General features: G+C 42.7%; 1 protein-coding gene across 1 annotated transcript in view; it reads right to left on the minus strand.

Annotated features, from left to right (window-relative positions):
* The window catches only part of LOC107298603 (phosphoinositide 3-kinase adapter protein 1), a gene marked incomplete at its 3' end in the record, with an annotated part of 39,173 nt that overhangs the window by 10,422 nt on the left and 8,719 nt on the right, over positions 1-20,032 (minus strand). Inside the window, exons 5-11 of the mRNA XM_015827980.1 lie at positions 16,921-17,063; positions 14,033-14,162; positions 12,142-12,338; positions 10,035-10,224; positions 3,851-3,931; positions 2,561-2,743; positions 2,131-2,205 (exon numbers count right to left, since the gene is read on the minus strand). Of these exons, the coding sequence (XP_015683466.1) occupies positions 2,131-2,205; positions 2,561-2,743; positions 3,851-3,931; positions 10,035-10,224; positions 12,142-12,338; positions 14,033-14,162; positions 16,921-17,063 (999 nt within the window). The remainder of the gene's footprint in view (positions 1-2,130; positions 2,206-2,560; positions 2,744-3,850; positions 3,932-10,034; positions 10,225-12,141; positions 12,339-14,032; positions 14,163-16,920; positions 17,064-20,032) is intronic.

Below are 20,032 nucleotides of genomic sequence, written 5' to 3' on the forward strand. Positions count from 1 at the left end.
CCCGGCCTGAAGCCCGACTGGAGAGGGTCTAGATAGACCGTTTCCTCCAGGTGCCGGGGAAACTGCTGTGCAACCACACTCTCAACAACCTTCGCCACAAAGCGTAGGTTGGAGACTGGACGATAATTTGCCAATACATCTGGGTCCAGGGAGGGCTTCTTAAGGAGGGGCCTCACCACCGCCTCCTTTAGGACCGCGGTGGTGAGGAGATCAAATGTATCTGTCTACGAAATACTTAAAAGTTGAGGATTCCCTGCAAGAATCTAGGTCCCAAATACATAGGGCCTTTCCCAATTGTGAAAATCATTAATCTGGTTACAGTAGAACTGAAATTACCCAGAATATTGGGTAAAGTGCACTCAATATTTCACTGCAGTTCCCAAAGCTGTTTACGGGATTTAGATTAAGACCAATTGAAAAGGAAGCTCCTGGTCCAATAATAGTGGAGGGCAAAAGGCATTACGAGATCAAGCGAATCTTAGACTCTAGGATCCATTAAGGGAAACTACAGTACTTAGTACAATGGAGAGGTTATCCAATAGCAGAAGCGAGATGGGTTAAACCCCACAACCTCAGAACAGAACGTTTAATATTTCATGCCAAGTATCCTCAGAAACCAGGGGCCCTGTAAGTAGGAGGCGGAGGTAGAGGAACGGCCTTAATATGTGTTTACTATTTTCAGGTTCCTTCCAGGTTTTAGGAGGGTCCAAAAACACTCAGACGCACATCAAAGTACATGACGCAGGAAATACAAAGTCTCAAACAGGAACAGGAAACAACCTCAAAGGCCCCAGAAGGTATCAAAACCCACCACTCGCAGCAACATGTGGTCAGCTGCTCCAGAGCCTCATGTCTTGTGGTTCTGTTTTTCAATAAACTCCAACCTTCTTTCTACAGTAGTGGCCAAAATTGTGGAAACCTTTTGGGAAAAGTGTACAGTAGAAATGCCACCTTTGGTTAAGTTTCCACCCATTTTTCTTCTCATTTCTTTATAACTGTAGCCTTGTTCACTTAATAATACTATTTTACATCGCTTTCTGGGCAACCACTCAACTCTTTGCACCATGACTTTAATTCTATTATGTTTTACAAGCTCACTAAATGAAAGGGGAAAAAAAACCCAACCAACTTGATAGCGATCACATAACACACTGACACATGTCCTTCTCTCAGCTTCAATACATGACATCAATCACTGACTCCTACTGTGATCTGATTGGCTCATTGCCAAAACAAGATGACACTTCATTGGCTCTCTAAACACTCGTGCTCATTGGCTACCATCAGATGAAGGAAAGCTACCTGATATCAACCTAAGCAAGTTGTGCTTCCTTTTTCTGGTTATTTGGCTATCACTTTTCATAGAATACAGTACAGATCATTGAACAAACTTTGTTGCATTACATTCTTGATTAAATTATCTTTCCGTTGATATATAATTTTATGGTACTACTCCCCCCAAAAAAGTGGTGTTATTAGCCATCAAACCTCAAAAATAAACTTTTCCCAAAAGGTTTCCACAATTTTGGCCACTACTATAAAGCAGTCTCTATTTTGTTTATTCCTAGCTTGGACTGGACCCTGCTGAAGATTTTTCATTCAACAGCTTCTCCAAAGACTTTTTTAGTCTGCCATGAACTTTTTCCGGACTCCTCTATTTATTTAAATTACATTGAAGATCAAAATAACCCTTGCATGAGAAAGCAATAAAACCAATTGCAAATCTCAAGAAATTTGCACAGCTGAATTTATAAAACTTCTGAAGTTCCCAAAATTACTACATAATTTAACATTTGATAGTGTAATAAATTTAGCAGTTATTTCTAGAAATGTCTGGAGACCTGTCAAGTTGGATTTAGGGGTGGGAGTGTGTTTTTTCTGAGATTGTGTAAAAACAGCGAAGAGAAGTGTTACTAAGACAGTTCACCACTTAGATAGAAGAGGAATCACATCAATATCTTGCATGGCTACTTAGGTTCCTCTAAGATAACAGCTCTTAGGTCACATTGCCATTACTTGATTTAACTAACATGGCTCAGTTATGCTAATCTATAATGAACAGCATTAACCCTTAATAAAACTTACAATAACCTGTCCAAAAACTGCAAAAATTCTGTAATCGCGACTCACCTTTGTCACCTTTGCCAATATTTGTTGCAGAAATATAAAGATTCCCAGATTTCTCTTGATCTTTTCCTGCAAAAACTGAACATGTAAAATTTATTTAAAACATTTTAAAAGTTCATAATATAAAGTTGTGTTAGTAGCCCTTATTAAAAATGTTATAAATAGTATTGAAATATAAATCAAGTTATCAAACATAACATCAAAAGAAATATAAATACAAACAGGAACAAAACTCAGAGGAGTACCCAAAATTGAAACACATTTTAAAAAGGAGAGCTTATAGACAACTAATCAAATATTATAATAAAAAACAAGAGGCAAAAAAAATTCTGAAACGAAATAAGTATTTGACATCTGTAAAAATGGACATTTTCCCCTCTCCTACTCTACACTGTCTAGCAAAAAAGCTATCAGATTTTTGTTCACTACTCACCTTTACAAATGTATGGTTCTTTGTCTTCCTGTATGGAGGAGAGATCAGGTCTTGGAATAGGAACTGGTGGCCTGTTGACCATTTCCTGAGGAAAACTGTCTTGTTCTACAGTATGATAGACATCTTTGTCCTCACTTTGATGGTAGATACTTTCTTTAGGTTCTGGTATCTCCAAACTCACACCTAGAAAAGGAAATCATATTAAAAATGAAAACAAACAAATCTCAGAAATTCAGATTCAAAAGAGCAGATAAGAATGGCAGAAACACCCAGTAAAAAAGAAGGGAGGCCGTATCTGCTTTTATGATAATAACCGTTGGTATAAAAATGTCGCTACACTAAAGAAATTTTGTGATGTGAGACATTAACTGCATACCCTATTATGCCCCCCCCTCTGAGAGTTTTCTTCGTTCATCCTAATTGGGTCTACATACCCACCCTAAGCCTGCTTAAACAAGGCAATGCAAATCTTAACTGACCAAATCTTGTGGGCTGAACAGAGATATTCAGACTCTGTGCTCATTGTGTTAGGACAGGGGTGTCAAACTCAATTTCACTGAGGGCCGGGTGGGTGTGGCCAGAGTGGGTACAGCCTACTGGGTGGGCGTGGATGGAGTGGGTGTGGCCTACTGGGTGGCCGTGGCCAGTTCTACATCATTCGCGTCAAGGGTGCCTGTGTGGGCCTGGGCAGGAGTGGGACAGATCTGAGGGTCTCTGGCAGAAGGGGGTGGGACCACGGCAAGCGCCAAGGCATGGTCCACTGGGGCAAGTGCCAAGATGGCCACCACAAAATTGTACATTGGCTCCCGGCCGGCCTGGGCCAGGGCCAAGGCAGCGGGGGCCGTTCCCTCACTGTTTCCAGGATGGCTTCGTGGGCCACATGAAACCACTTCGCGGGCTGCATCCGGCCCCCGGGCCTTGTGTTTGACATGTCTGTGTTAGGAGATTTTAACAGTGCTGACCCTAAGCCAAGAGATGCCAAGATACATTCAGCATATCAATTGCCTCACAAGAAGCAAGAATGTTTTGAACCACTGCTACTCAACAATAAAAGATGCCTATCGCTCTGCACCAAGAGCAGCTATGGGACACTCTGATCACTGTATGATTCACCTTGAACCTGTTTATAGGTAATACATCTTAAAATAAATAGTTAAAACAGTGAAATCCTGGACTGAAGAGGCAAAGATTGCGAGGGTGCTGGTAGATAGCTGCCAAAGGATAACATGCACAGCAATTGCTTCTGGTTGTAATCTTGCCTTTTGGTTAAGTGTTTGCTATGTCGCTCACCTTCTAAGAATCTGCGCATCATATAGTCCTTGGTAGTCCGTGAAAGAGGATTATTAGCATCTGACTGAAGCATTTCTACATCTGGAAAAAATGATCACACATGTACTTAGTTGACTTTACCAACATACATATTAAATATATGAGTTAGCTTCCTATTTTTTATTTTCTTAGATGAGGAAGAATTATTTTTTTAAAAGGTGTTGTATTAAAAACAGAGAAAGAACACCTTTAAAAGCTTAGTACCATCTTGAAAATCAATCCATGTCCAGGTATTGGCCATAAATTTCATACTGTTGGATTAACAATATTTACTCCTCGTGCTTCCATAAAAGCTTGGTCATCAAAATGTCACACAAAGGTTGTGTGTTTACAGGGGGTCCTTGACTTATGATGACAATTGGGACAGGAATTTCCATTGCTGAGGGATGCAGTTGTAAAGCACCACCACGTAGTCGCTTAGCGATGGGAATCCCTGCAGTCCCAGTTGTCCTTGTTAATCGAATTCCACACTTGTTAGGCAATTTCCTATTGCTTCCCACAACCAAAGTCAGTGGGAAAGACAGCAGGAAGTTCCAGGCTGGCAGGTAAAGTTGCTGCTGCCGGGTGAGGAAGGGAGGAATGCAATGGTTGAGGAAGAGTGTGAGGGAGGATGTGAGAAAGTACATAAAAGTGTGCAAGAGCTGCGGGAGGGCCGGGGAGGCTGTGCAGGGATATGTGGGAAGCACCACATGGGTTGGGGAGGATGCAAAGGGATGTGCAAGAAGTTCTATGTAGGTTGGGAAGGACGCCCATGAGTGTGCATGGGCGTGTGTGTGGCCACTATGACATGATGCAGAAGGGCTGGGAAGAGTGCGCAGATGGGGGAGACTTACCCCAGTGACTTGTGACCTTCCCTGCCAGCTTCCCCATTGACTTTCTGGGAAAACAGGGAAGTTTGTGAATGATGATCATGTGACTGTGGGTGCTTGGCAACTGGCCCTAAGTGTGAATGAGTTGCAAAGTGCCCAGATTGTGAACACATGATTGCAGGGATGCTGTAACGGCTGTAACTTAAGGGACCGGTCGTAAGTCCCTTCGTTCACTACCGCCATAGCCTCAAACTGTCGCTAAACAAAAGGTCCTACCTATATTTTAAACATAATTGCCCAGAAATATGCAAGTTCTTTGAAGATACAGATGAGATGCCTATCCTCTATATAGTAAAAACTCCTATAGCATACCACGTGACACTGAATGTTCCAATAATTAATGAGCAATATTGATCTCCTCGTCAAGACTGCAGAACAAATCTTGGTAAGAAGATTAAGAAACTATAAGGAGCCAGATAGGAAATAGAAAAAGCTGGAGCGTAGGCAATGTTTCCAATCCATTTGATGATGTGCTAAGGAAGGAACGAAGGATTCTGGAAGTGAACTGTTGGCTCAAGCAATGGTGTGAAAAACTCTGGGCAGCTTACAGGATTAAAACACACTTAACCTCCCCCACATACCTCGTACTCAAGGATAAACAATGGCCCAACACCCCATCAATGATAACAGCTCATTACCCACCATTAAGAAAAAAAATTGGATTCCTGTACCATGGTTGTCTCTACTTATAAGAAGGGCTTCTGGCAAGAGATAAGGTTCATCTCACAAAACCAGGGAAGAATATCTTTGGAAAATATCTGTAAAAGTTATCTAGAGAGCTTTAAACTAACTGGAAGGGGAAGGAAACCCTAACTTGAGGCACACTTATAACATAAATCTGAAAAAAGTAAACCTTAGCTTAGGACAGTGGTGGCGAACCTATGGCATGGGTGCCAGAGGTGGCACTCGGAGCCCTCTCTATGGGCACATGTGCCATTGCCCCAGCCTTGCCTCCACTCATGGACCCCTCACCAGCAGCCCCTCTGGAGGAGAGTCACCCCCGAGCGGAGCAGTGCAGCAAAGGACATGGCAGCCAGACAGCATAGGCAAGACTCTGCTCTCACGCCCCATTGCGCACAGTTGATGTTGCGGGGTGCGGGGAGAGGGCGTGGCCGCCATGGCTCTGCTGGGTGATCTGCGGCAGGCCCTGGAGGCGACGAGTGGCCCTGCGGGCAGGCAGGGTGGGGCAGAGTGGGGGCAGGGCAGGGGGTGGAGCGGGGCGGGGCCAGTTTTTGGGCACTCGGTCTCTAAAAGGTTCGCCATCACTGGCTTAGGACAAGGAAGGAAGTGCTGAAGAGCTCAGATGCCTCTATCCAATATGCTGTGTATGAGTAATAAATAGGCAAAGCTTGGTCCTAGTACAGGTAAATAAATATGATATTCTAGATATGACTTAGGTAAGATGGATCTCATAATTAGTATTCAATACTGGGAGAAAGTCATTTGTTCAAAAGAAATAAACTTAACAAAAGGGGAGGTGGAATTCATTATATGTAAAGGATGATTACACCTATATGAAAATGTATCACCCCCAAGGACGAAAACCCTACTAAGAGTGTCTGGCTAAATAATAAGGGAAAACGTTGTGAGCGTATATTGCAGGGGTGTCAAACTCAATTTCATTGAGGGCCACATCAGCATTGCGGTTGCCCTCGGGGGGCCAGGTGGGTGCGGCCTACTGGGTGGGCGTGAATGGAGTGGGTGTGGCCTACTGGGTGGGTGTGGCCAGCTCTACATCGTTCATGTCAAGGGTGCCTGTGGGGGCCTGGGCAGGAGTGGGACAGATCTGAGGATCTCTGGCAGAAGGGGGTGGGACCGGGGCAAGCACCAAGGCATGGTCCATTTCTTCATTCCTCACAAAGGGTGACGCCTCCCCAGCATGCACCCAGGGGGTGGGGCCGACACACAGGAGCTGGTTCCTCGCTGTTTCTAGACGGCCTTGTGGAGCTAAGACTGAATGCATTTCAGCATAGATGGCCACCACAAAATTGTACATTGGCTCCCGGCCGGTCTGGGCCAGGGCCAAGGCAGAGGGGGGCGTTCCCTCACTGTTTCCAGGATGGCTTCGCGGGCCACATGAAACCACTTCGCGGGCCGCATCCGGCCCCCGGGCCTTGTGTTTGACATGTCTGGTATATTGTATTAAGTAAAAAATATACATGACGTTTTCACAAATTAGATGCCCAAGATATCACACCACTAAGCCACCTAGAGTTGTTGCAACAGTGAGTGGCATATAAATTTAATAAATAATGGGGGATTTCAAGTACCCTGACATCAACTGGGAATCAAATTCTGCAGTAAATGGGAGACCCTACAGGTTCTTTACATGTCACAGTCATGGAGGAATTGGAAAAAAATACAGAGAAGAGCAACAAATGGATATGGATTGGTTCAATTCAAACCGGCCAGTTGGAAATTTGGGGTGGGGTTTGAAAGGGTCCTGTTAATGTAACGTTTTGCGCGGGAAATCCTCAGATCCTGCCTTACTATCCTGCTATCAATACCTTCCAATAAAAGTTCCTTTTGGGACCATGCAAGTTTCAAGAGTTCTGTTTTTTTGGAAGATTTAACTGAGGCAGGTCCTTACATTATGTGCACATCCCATAATAAAAATGTACAAAATGGGATGATTATGCAAAGGAAGGTGCACTTGTGGAGTACAGTGACTCTCAAAGGGGATACAGAATTCTACATCAAGACACAAACAAGGTAACCATCAGTAGAAGTGTAATCGTCAATGAAACTTCAGTGTGTTCAAAATTTCATGACCACAAATGCTTCAATTCCACCTCAGTATCAAATGAAGATAAGCAACGTGACACAGAAATAGTCATTAACGCAGGCTATCTAAATACTGTAAAAGGAGAACCAGGGCCACAAGAGGCTTCAATCAGGAAATCCACCAAAGCAATAAAGGCATCTCAGCCAAAAATCTGTCCTATGTTGCTCGCGTATCATTAAAACCAGAGCCAGATTCATGGGATGAGATGAAAAGATTTCCAGCCCATGAGAAACAAAAGTGCATCAGAACTGCTGATGAAGAGATGACATCTCTTAGCGAACTGCAAACATGGACACTTTCAGAACTACCTCATGGACTACCATAAGGAATACTTGTTGAGTGGGGGTGTTGGAGTACAGTGTTCAGGGCAAGTTTCAGGAGAGGAAGTTGCCGTGAATCTTGTATTTTGTACAACTACAGCAGTATTCAGCAGAGAGAGATATTTTTCAACCAGTAGATGGCAGTGTTTATATGTTTGTACAGTAGTTGCATCTATACTCTATGCCAGTGATGGTGAACATTTTAGAGACCGAGTGCCCAAAAACCGGCCCCGGCCCCGCCCCGCCCACAGGGCCACCCACTACCTCCACAGCCTGCCGCAGATTGCCCAGGCGACCCAGCAGCGCCATGGCGTCCACGCCTTCTGCCTGCGCCCCGCAGCATCAACTGCGTGCGACGGAGCGCGAGGGCGGAGTCTTGGCCTCGCTGCCTGGCTGCCATTCCTTGACTGCACTGCTCTGCACGGGCCACACTCGGGGGCGACTCTCCTCTGGGGGGGGCTGCTGGTGAGAGGGGGCTGTGGGGGGAGGCAGGGCTGTGGCGACGGCGCACGTGCCCACAGAGAGGGCTCTGAGTGCCGCCTCTGGCACATGTGCCATAGGTTCGCCACCACTGCTCTATGCCTTTTCTCTGAATAAAGTTTCCTGCTTCCTTGTCACATTAAGCAGAGAAGCATATGTGGACTGTGCACTGTATGTTATGTAGGGCTATATACAGAATTTCTAACACAGACACTTGGCGTCATGGCTGCATCTCACCTACCCAAGCTTCATGAACTGACTGCCTGACATTAGCACCAGTGGGGGAGGGAAGGGAGAAGAAAAGATTGGAACGTAAGGAACAAAGGGAGGATGGAAGCCCAGCTGAGTCTTGTGAGAAGCTACAGCCAGCCAAGATCAATTAACAATATGCAGAGCTGGGAACCAAAGCACCTATTTCCTAAACAATATACAAGCATCTGATTGGACATTTGCAGATAACTGGGGGATGGCCAGGGGGGACGGCAAAAGGAAACTTTCCTTTGTTGTTTGCACAGGAAAAATCTCAGATTCAGCTTACACTAGTTCTGTAACGATTTAAGCTTCGGTCAAGTATACTCTTGGAAAAACAAATCGTCAAGGAGTCTTTCTTTACTAGACGACTGAGTGGGATGGTTGACATTTGGCAACTGGCATGTATTTATGATGGTTGCAATGTCCCAAGGTATTGTGACCTTCTGATGAGCAAAATCAGTGGGGAAGCCAGATTCACTTAACAACTGTGTTGCTAACTTATTAACTACAGGATTTGCTGAATGCTTGTGGCAAGAAAAGTTGTAAAACACGGGCAAAACTCACTTAACAAACGTTTCAGCAACAGACATTTTGGGCTCAATCGGTTGTAAGTTGAGGACTACCTGTACTGTATGTCCTATGTTCCTCCATATCCAAACCTGAAGGGCAATACTGTAAAGAATACAGTCTGCCAAATCGCAAACTGTAAATATAGCATTCTCTACATGAACACTGCTGCTTGCAGGTAAGTATGCAAATCTAGACAGCATACTAAGAAGCAGAGACATCACCCTGCCAACAAAAGTGCGTATAGTCAAGGCCATGGTTTTCCCAGTTGCAATGTATGGCTGTAAAAGTTGGACCGTAAGAAAGGCTGAGCACCAAAGAATTGAGGCCTTTGAACTATGGTGCTGGAGAAGACTCCTGTGAGTCCCCTGGACTTCAAGGCGACCAAACCGGTCAGTCCTAGAGGAGATCAACCCTGACTGCTCTTTAGAAGGCCAGATCCTGAAGTTGAAACTCAAGTCCTTTGGCCACCTCATGAGAAGGAAGGACTCACTGGAGAAGAGCCTAATGCTGGGAAAGATTGAGGGCAAGAGAAGAAGGGGACGACAGAGAATGAGGTGGCTGGATGGAGTCACTGAAGCAGTAGGCGTGAGCTTAAATGGACTCCAGAAGATGGTAGAGGACAGGAAGGCCTGGAGGAACGTTGTCCATGGGGTTGCGATGGGTCAGACACGACTTCGCAACTAACAACAACAACAACAAGAATGTTGTTTTTTTTGCTACTTACATTCTCATGCAAAGTTAAGTATGTTTTAATTTTGCATCCCATGTGTAAAATGACCATATTTAAAGTGACAAAAAATTGCCTCCACGTTAGTTAGTAGCCACTAACACTTATGTTATGAGATAAATAAGGAACATTGTATATGTACATAAATCCTCTGTAGAGCTGGGCATCAAACCACCCATGGATTCATAGAGTTCTTCGTCACAACAGGGGTTCAGCGAACATTTCATCAGTAGGTCAGCCGAGACATGAGCCATGGACTCATAAATAGAGCCGTTATCCTCCCCCTGCATCAACTCCTCTTTTATGTGAGTTTTCAGCATATCTGCTGTCTCCTGCAAGAAAAAGAAAAGCAAGTGGTCTTTTTAGGACAGTAATGACTGCTTGAATAATATAATCAGTTCAAAACACGGTCCTACTGAACCTAATTTAAAGGGAGCAAAATGAAACCCAGTACAAGCATACCATGAATAAAATAACACTCATAGAATTATAGAGTTGGAAGGGGCACAAAGATCATCTAACCCTCTGCAAAGTGTGAGAATCATTTCATAAATCACTCAGGGGTAGGCAACCTTGGCTCTTTTATGACGCGTGGACTTCAACTCCCAGAATTCCTGAGCCACCATGGCTCAGCTTGGAAACCTCTCCCTTTCCCCTCAGCATGGCTGGCTCAGGAATTCTGGGAGTTGAAGTCCACGAGTCATAAAAGAGCCAGGGTTGCCTACCCCTGAGCTAAACCTTTCATGAGAGATGACTGTCCAGCCCCTTCTTAAATACCTCCAGAGATGGAGAACCCACAACTTTCATAAGTAGATTTATTCCACTGTTTTGCAGTTGAGTATTTTATTGTGGTTTTGGTTTTGGTCCCTTAGAGAAAATTATGACTCGTGGCAATTGCCTGGAAAAATCCCTATAGTTTTCCTGGCAAGATTTTGGAAGTGATTTGTCATTAACTAATACTTTGCGTGATCTTGATTCTATGCCTCTGTTTATACAACCCAGGATTGTATTAGCTTTTTTGGCTGCTGTTGCACATTGCTGGCTCATAGTCAAGTGATCATCCACTAGGACTCCAAGTGTCATGGTTCCAATAGACAGAGACAAATAAAGCAGAACTCTGAGGTTTGCAAATTCCTCAAAAAAGTGTTTATTGATACAGAGTATCGGCACTTCCAAAGTGAAACCAGGTCTGAAGAGATGCATAACAATTCCCCAATACAAAGTTAAGAAATCTCACCCCTAAGGCTATGCAAGCAACTACGTTTCCCCATATAGCTTGTTGGCGGGCTTTTCATGAAACGCCCAGCCCGCAGTCCTGGGAGCAGCCAATGACATTGGTTCCCATGAGAGAAAGCCTGAGAGAGCAAGTCTGGTTTGTCTAGGGCAAACCCTGGCAACCCCTCTCCCTCTGTGCTATGTGTCAACTAGAAATGAGAAGGAAAAAATGGCGGCAGCCATGCTCATCCTAAAGTTGACCCCAAGGTCCCTCTCACAGTTACTGTTTTACAGTCCTCTGTGTTACTTCAGAATCTATAACAGTGGTGGCGAACCTATGGCACGCGTGCCAGAGGCGGCACTCAGAGCCCTCTCTCTGGGCACGCGCGCCGTCGCCCCAGCCCCGCCTCCCCTCATGGACCCCTCACCAGCAGCCCCCCTGGAGGAGAGCCGCCCCCAGGTGGGGCCCACGCAGAACAGCGCAGCCAAGGACATGGCAGCCGGGCAGCGGGGACAAGACTCCGCCCTCATGCCCCGTCACGTGCAGATGATGCTGCGGGGCGCGGGCAGAGGGTGTGGCCATCATGGTGCTTCTGGGCCACCTGGGCGATCTGTGGCAGGCCGTGGAGGCGGTGGGTGGCCCACAGGACAGGGGCGGTGTGGGGGTTGGGGGGTTGGGCACTCGGTCTCTAAAAGGTTTGCCATCACTGATCTATAACATAACCCATAGGGATTTTTTCCTATGTGATAACTGAAGTATCAAAAATCTCTAGATCGAATTTTAAAAGTCCCATTTAGATTAATGGGGAGGACTCCTTAAGATCTGTCTTTCAAATTATTATTTCACTACAAGAATGGCCCTCATCTTCTGGTAAACTCAATGTCATTCACATGTTGATTATTGTGGAATAAGACCACACACATATATCATTGAAACCTTCAAATCTATTGTTTCTAGGTGAGCCTTGAATTGTTAAGTTTTAGTCCCAGTACTTTTCTTCCCATTATAATAGACAAAAAAAATTTTTTTTTACCACATATTCGTCAATGAATTGGCGGAGATCTTTGAAGCCATGCTTTTCAGCAATGTTGTTAGGATAGTGACCATACTTGTTGGCAACACTGTAAGCCTGCAGAGCTCCTGGGCATGTAAGCAACAGGGCTGTGAGATTTTTTAAACCATATTTTGCAGCAAAGTGCAACAGAGTTGGCAACTCTTCATCTCTTTGACCTGAAAGAAAAAGGAGGAAAATGCAATTTTTGATAGAGCTACAGTATGTCACTGGTGACAAATTAAATAATGGAAATGGCCTAAATCTAAATTTCAGTTTTTGTTTATCATGTGCCGTGTATCATATATTGGCTTATCCTGAAGAATCCCTGTGAGGATAGGACTGCCAACCCAGGTCACATGTGGCACTTTTTGGGAGGCGGGGGTCACGGCTGCTCGGGAAGATCTCATAAAGCACTTTCCAGAATACACACAACATACAAGGGTGTTATACATTATTGTTAGTTGCGAAGTCGTGTCCGACCCATCGCGACCCCATGGACAACGTTCCTCCAGGCCTTCCTGCCCTCTACCATCTTCTGGAGTCCATTTAAGCTCATGCCTACTGCTTCAGTAACTCCATCCATCCACCTCGTTCTCTGTCGTCCCCTTCTTCTATTGCCCTCCATCTTTCCCAGCATTAGGCCCTTCTCCAATGAGTCCTTCCTTCTCATTAGGTGGCCAAAGTACTTGAGTTTCAACTTCAGGATCTGGCCTTCTAAAGAGCAGTCAGGGTTGATCTCCTCTAGGACTGACCGGTTTGATTGCCTTGCAGTCCAGGGGACTCGCCTTCTCTAGCACCATAGTTCAAAGGCCTCAATTCTTTGGCGCTCAGCATTTCTTATGGTCCAACTTTCACAGCCATACATTGCAACTGGGAAAACCATGGCCTTGACTATATGTACTGTTATACATTATATCACTTCTTAAATATAAAATGAGTCATGTGCTGATGTACACAGCTGGCAATTGATATATTGGCATGAAAGTCAACTGGATGATTTAGGCCAGTCACTCTCTTTCAGCCCAGTCACCCCACAAGGTGGTTATTGAGGGGAAAATTGGAGGGGGAAAGAGTATTAGATATGTTCACCATCTTGAGTTATTTATTGAAATAATAAAGGCGGGATAAAAAAAATCTAAAAATAAAAAACGATAATCTTTCTTTCTGAACATTGCCACTGTGCTTTTTATTACAATAACTAGCTGTACCCGGCCACGCGTTGCTGTGACTCAGTCTGGTTAAATGGAAAAGAAAGAAAAGAGAAAGTGCACGTTTGTAATATGTTTAATTTCACAATGCTTGTGGGTATGCTTTTACATCCAACAGATGGCGCTGTTTTTCAAAAAAAAGCATGTTTTTACCTGTCACAGGTGTGACATCTATATAATAGTAGGTATATAAAAACACGCGCATATTTGAATGCAATGTCGTGTCAAAATTTCAAAGCAATCGGTGAAGAACTTTCGGAGATTTAAGATTTTGAACAAACAAACATTTACATTTTTATTTATATAGATTAAACTTGCCTATTAAAGTACGAATTGTTAAATAAATAAATATCAATAAATAAATAAGGGCATTATTTTAATGTATATTCTTCTAAGCTATGCTTCTTCTTAAATGAACTCTTTGACAATAGAACAAGTGTTCTGTCCACATCTCTTTCTAGTCTCTTAAAATATCTGTTTCTGGAACTGGCATACAACTGTGCTAGTTGCTCTAGTTTCTTGGATTGTGTAAGACAGTTACACACGCCCAATTCATTCATATAACATATAACATATGCCTTTTTTGCATAATGTAGTAGCACTTGAATTTAGTATAGAATCATTCATAAAGGCCTTTTTTCCCAAATCACCATCATACTCACTAATAATATTTTCTTCTTCCAATTGATTGATTCCTAAGAGATGCAAACCACTGGCAGGAAGGTTTTTTTTCAGTGATTCTGTGAGGATTTTGTCCAGAGTTTCTGTGCAGTAAGGTACAATTTTAAATGCCTAGATGTAAGAAGAGAACCACCACCAATTATGTATACCCAGTACTGGTTCAATGTATTAACGATTTGTCTATGACTTAAAAAAAACTGAAGAAATTACTAGCATTTAATAATCTTAAAACAAAATGATGATCATCCATCACCATGCTCTATTCAGCTTAATTCACCTGGGTCAGGGGTAGGCAACCTTGGCTCTTTTATGACTCGTGGACTTCAACTCCCAGAATTCCTGAGCCAGCCATGCTGAGGGGAAAGGGAGAGGTTTCCAAGCTGAGCCACGCTGGCTCAGGAATTCTGGGAGTTGAAGTCCACGATTCATAAAAGAGCCGAGGTTGCCTACCCCTGACCTGGGTGAATTAAATGATTTTGTGGATGTTCTTTCATGGTTCTTGGAGACTGTGGAAGGCTGGAGAACAACAGGCTTCAATTTGAACCCTGGTAAGATGTGGGTGGGTCCTATGTATCTAGGAGTTTATCATCCTTGGTCTTGGATGGGGTTGCACTGCCTCAGACAGACCCAGTACATAATCTGGGGAACGTCCTGGACTCACAACTCCTGCTTGAGGAGCAGACAGCAGTCATGGCTAGGAAGGCCTTTGCTTAACTTTGTGTTGTGCACCAGTTGCACCGCTTCCTAGATCGGAGGCCATTCTCTCAATCATTCATGCCCTGTAGGGACAATTGCAATGCGCTCTACATAGGCCTATCTTGAAGAGTATCCAGAAGCTGAAGCTGGTACAGAATGTGGCTATGTAGACAATTCTGGATACCCCGAGGACTGAGCCTGTAAAACCTTCGTTTCATGAACTGCATTGAATGCCTATTTGCTTTTGGATCTAATTCAAGGTTCTGGTAATCATCTTTAAAGCCCTTCATGGCATGCGACTGGATTACCCAAGGAAGCCTCTTGTTCCAATTACATTAACCCATCCCACCCTGTCAGGCAGAATGGGTATATTACAGACTTTGTCAGTTGAAGAATCCCAACTGACAGGGTCTAGAAAGAGAGCCTTCTCTGCTGTAACGTGTGAAACACCCTCCATCCGGAGGTGAAGTTGGCACCTAGTCCCCTTGGCCTTCCAGAGAGCATAAAAGCCTGTCTCTGTCAACTTGTCATGGCATGTCATCTTGAGGAAGTTGGTGCCTTGAGGACACTCTTTCCAATTTCATCTTTGTTTTTATTTGTTTCTCATTCTGGCTCCAGAAGCAATTTAAACGAAGTTAAAATAAAGAAAAATACGACCTGATTCAAAGAAATTGCTTCTGGAGCCAGATAATTCTGTCTGAACGGGCTGAGACTAAGTCGAGAACTGGGGAGAGAGGCGGAGCAAAATTGGCTGATTTAGTCTAAGGGCAGAAGACAAGCAAAACCCATTGGTGGATTCTCCACTCGTCATGCTGGAGAAAGTGACTTATGGACTATTTTTCACAGTTACATCCTTTGTAGCAGCCCCATGATTATGTGATCAAAATCCAGATGCTTGGTAACTGGTTCATACTTATGACTGTTGCTATGTCCCAAGGTCATGTGATCCCCTTTTGCAGCTTTTTGACAAGCAATGTCAATGGGGAAGCCAGATTCACTTAATAACCGTGTTACTAACTTATCAACTACAGTGATTCACTTAACAACCGTGGCAAGAAAGATCGCAAAGTGGGACAAAACTCACTTAACAAATGTCTCACTTAACAACAGAAATTTTGGGCTCAGCAGTGGCTGTAAGTCGAGGACTACCTTTACAGGTTCTAAATTAACATTACTGCAGTAAGGGAGCTATGTTGCAGAGATTCTTATCTATTTTTCATCTCAAGCTACGTGGAAATTAAAAATGTTCATGGTTGTAGTCCCCCTTCCTTCGTTCTCTGTCTGAATTTAGGAAACTTAAACCAGGGATACTGAATACTGAGGAGAAGAATAATGTATACCCAGATGCTAGATACTTCTTCCCTGTCTGAAAGCAAGCATATGAACTTGAGAAGCTATCGTGTTCTGAAAAAGTGGAGGATATAAGTTACGGGTGCATTGCATTCCCCTCAAATGAAGCAGCCCAGAGGTCTGGCTCTGATCCCAAAACCATGCCCACTGCCACAGGTGCCCATTTGTGTACACACCAATCTGTTAAAGTCACAGAGAAACCCATGCAATTGAAAGAGCTTTTCTTTCTAAAGAGGGAAAATGCTGTAGAGATAAGCAAGAACTGTCACTCATGCACTACTGGTCAACTCATGGTTGGATTATTGCAATGTATTCTATATAGGGCACTTGGACCAGACCAGTTGGAAGCCATTTGCAGGTGCAGAATGCAGTAGTGTCAGGTAGGCCTCAGTCTGCCCCTGTGACACCACTACTGCATGAACTGCACTGGTTAACAGTCAATTTCCAGGCACAATTCAAGATGCTGGTTGTTACCTATGTAGCCTTTTGTGATGCCGAGCCAGATTATCTGTGGGACTGCCCATCTTCCCTAGTCTCCTTGTGGTCTCTATATTATCACAATTAAACAAGACCATACAGTTCAAAAACACCTTTTTCTAATAAACACATGACTTACTTTAGCGAGAAACAGGTTTTCTGAATCCTCCATTTATTTATTTCTCACAAGATGCTTTTGCTACTTTACTCATACCTCAGGTTTACAGTTGGTTCTATTTTTCTAATATCTTAAGTGATGTATCAAGCTCTCTCCTGTTTCCTCCTTTCCCCCTCAGGCCGGGAGATTATTTACTGTACCCCATTAGAAATTAATTTAATATTTCACCTGACACATGAATTCCATTGGATTTGCTACGTTAGACAACAAGTTGCTAATTTCTTCCATGTCAGTATAGTAATTGATGTTTGCTTCAGCTATCATTACATCTCCAGAAAACAGTTTCAAACATACAGCTCCAGGTGATAAGTCTAAAGGGCAAGACAAGATCAGCAATAATCAGCAATAATCATACACTGTGTTGAAAGAAGCAGTGGAAAAAAGGATCAGCACATACACATGTGAACTGGATACCTCTTTAATTCTAAATTAAGCAAAATGCCCAGAGTCAGTTAAACACGACGAGAGCTTGAGTGGGAAAACAGGGCTTTACGTTTAAAAAACAAAACAAAACCCAACATCCTGGAAAAAAAACAGGGGCAAAGAACTTCCATTTTTGAATCAAGAGAATCTTTGTTCTTTACAGAACTGAAAAGCTAAAGTCAGAAAAGTCCTCATGCAGAAAATGCTTCTGATTAGAATCAAGCAAGAGTCCATGTTTTTAATTCTATTTTTTATAATTTTATGTTAATTTTTAAAGTGATAAAATCTTATCGTTTTAACTGCTGTTTCAAAATCACTTTAGGTTCCATCCAAATTAAAAAGCTTCGGAAAATAACAGCACTTGGATCATTTTCACCGATCAATAGATGGGAAATCACCAGGTTAATCTGGGACCAAAGGCTAAAAGAGAAAATTAAGCAGCATTTCAGGAAGCAGTGATAAAATGCTTCCTTACGGTTGCCAAGAAAACTACACAGATGGATCCATGACGTTTTACCAGGAGTCAAGCTTGCCTTGAAGGAGACTGTCTTTTTCATTTTATACAAATACACTCAATCCTTGTTATTTGTGGGGTTTGTTCCTGAAAAACCACACAGAAATGGAAACCACAGTTACTGAAGCATTGGTCCTATGGAAAAAACGGGATTTGATATATTTTATTTTAAAAAGTAATCTCTGTTTGTAAAGCAATCCTGTTTCATCCACATTAAAAAAAACCCTGCTCAAATAGGTACCTTCTTTTTCTGGTGTTTTTCAGAAGTTTTATAAACTCTTCAGCAGCTTCCATTATTTGCTGAATCAGCCTCACCTGACAGTTCCACATTTTTTAAACCATACCTGTTTTTAAAATGCTCCAGCCAACCAGTGCTCCCACAGATGACTTCCTGATTTTCAGTCAAATGTTTGTAAATTTATATGGGGTTGTTTTTCATTTTGCTGTTCATAAGACATCCCTTATGCAGCGAACCATTTCATTTATCCACAAACTAGGCTGCTTTTCTATTTCTTCCATCACTTTACAAATCACAGAACTCTCTTTAGCACTGTCTGAAGCAGCTTCGCAAATAGCCTCACGAACATTGTCTTCCTTTTGGAATATGGCAGATGGTTGATTCATTTACCTTGAATTTTCTGTCTACGGGTGCTACAGAGTTTCCAGAAGAAAGCAAAGCAAACACTCTCAATTTTATCCATCAGGATTGAACTCCCGGCAGTGGGCAGAGTCAGTCTGCAATACTGCATTCTGACCACTATGCCACTATACCTGAGTGGGTTGCCAAGTGTCACATGACCACGGAGGTGCTGCAACAGCTATAACTTTGGGTATCACTACAATTTTTCAGCACCTCCGTAATTTCAATGGTTGCTGAACAAATGTTTGTTAACCGAAGACACTTGTACAGAGCAATATGCATAAAACATTTCTAATTTTATATACACACCTGATGTGGTTTTATTCTAAGGTATCTTTTAAGGGCAAAAAATACCTTCTGTGGAATTTATAAAAATGGTTAAATTGATATCTTGCAAACAGAAATATTTATTAACTTTGCTTTACTATGCAGCTCACACTTCACATTAAGTTTGTCAACAGAGAAAGAACAGCAAAAGGAGGGGAAGAATGACCAAATTTGGTTCCATTCAGTAGCAGTAGCAGAATCCATGTAAGGTCACATTTGACCCTAAATAAACTGAATGGTAAAATGTAAGAAACTCATAAAATTGTAAAAGTATTAAGCAATTTAAGTGTTCCAAGCAATCTGGCGACTCTAACAATTTAACTCACCATGTAACTAAAAGGGACCCCAGAGGTTTAAAATAAGCTTTCAAACCATTGTTGATGTTTAGAACAATTTTGTTTCATTCCATTCTGCGCTTGTTGTACAGAGTCTGTGAGTGTATCAGGATAAAATTCTGAATCAGAAATCCAATGACCAGAGTGGCAGTGACCCAGATAACCAACTAGTTAACGCCAGCACCATGTCCTTCAAAATGCTTGGCTTGGCTCCATACCAAGTGCTGATCCATACAGCGTTTAATATTAAGATTCCACAATTGTCAACGTAAGTATCTTGTTAATGTAATATAGGACTGCGATAATTCCTTCCTTTAGAGCAAATATTTTTATTAAAAAAATAAATTTCACAGGCATACTTTTTAGGCATACTTTGTTTGACTACAGGTAGTCCTTGACTTATAACCCCAATTGGGACCGTAACTTCCAATACTAACCAATGTGGTCATTAAATGAGCCACATCTGACTTTACGACTTTTACCACAGTTGTTAAGAGAATCATGCAGTCATTAAGTGAATCCAGCTTTACCCATTGACTTTGCTGGTCAGAAGTCTAGTGAAAAGACTACAAAATAGCAATTACATGACCCTGGGACATTGCAGCTGTCATAAATATAGGTGGGTTGCTAAGCCCCTGCATTTTGATCACATGATCATGGGGAAATTGTGATGGTCATAAGGGTCATCATAAGTTATTTTTCAGTGCGGTCATAACTTTCAAGGGTTATTAAACCTATGGTTATAAGTCGAGGACTACCTGTAAAAAATAAATTAGCTACTGTATGTATAGATATGGTTATGTCCTCTGACAATATGTAATACTTCATATAAAGAGAAGTTTCCTAATGCTTTTAAAAATATCATGTTGTTAAAATTAACAGCATGAACAGAAAGTACAGGAAACAGGAAGTGCAGCTGAGCTTCTGCTTCCTGTGTCAGCTTTCTCCCCACAGCTGGACTTCTTGTATAACCCATGAGAAATGCAGGTCCACTTTATGACATTATGCAGAAGTGCAAAAGCAGAAAGCACAGTCTAAGCA

This window comes from Protobothrops mucrosquamatus, unplaced genomic scaffold (assembly GCF_001527695.2).
Source record: "Protobothrops mucrosquamatus isolate PMUCROS unplaced genomic scaffold, P.Mucros_1.0 scaffold4123, whole genome shotgun sequence".
Taxonomy (NCBI): Eukaryota; Metazoa; Chordata; class Lepidosauria; order Squamata; family Viperidae; genus Protobothrops; species Protobothrops mucrosquamatus.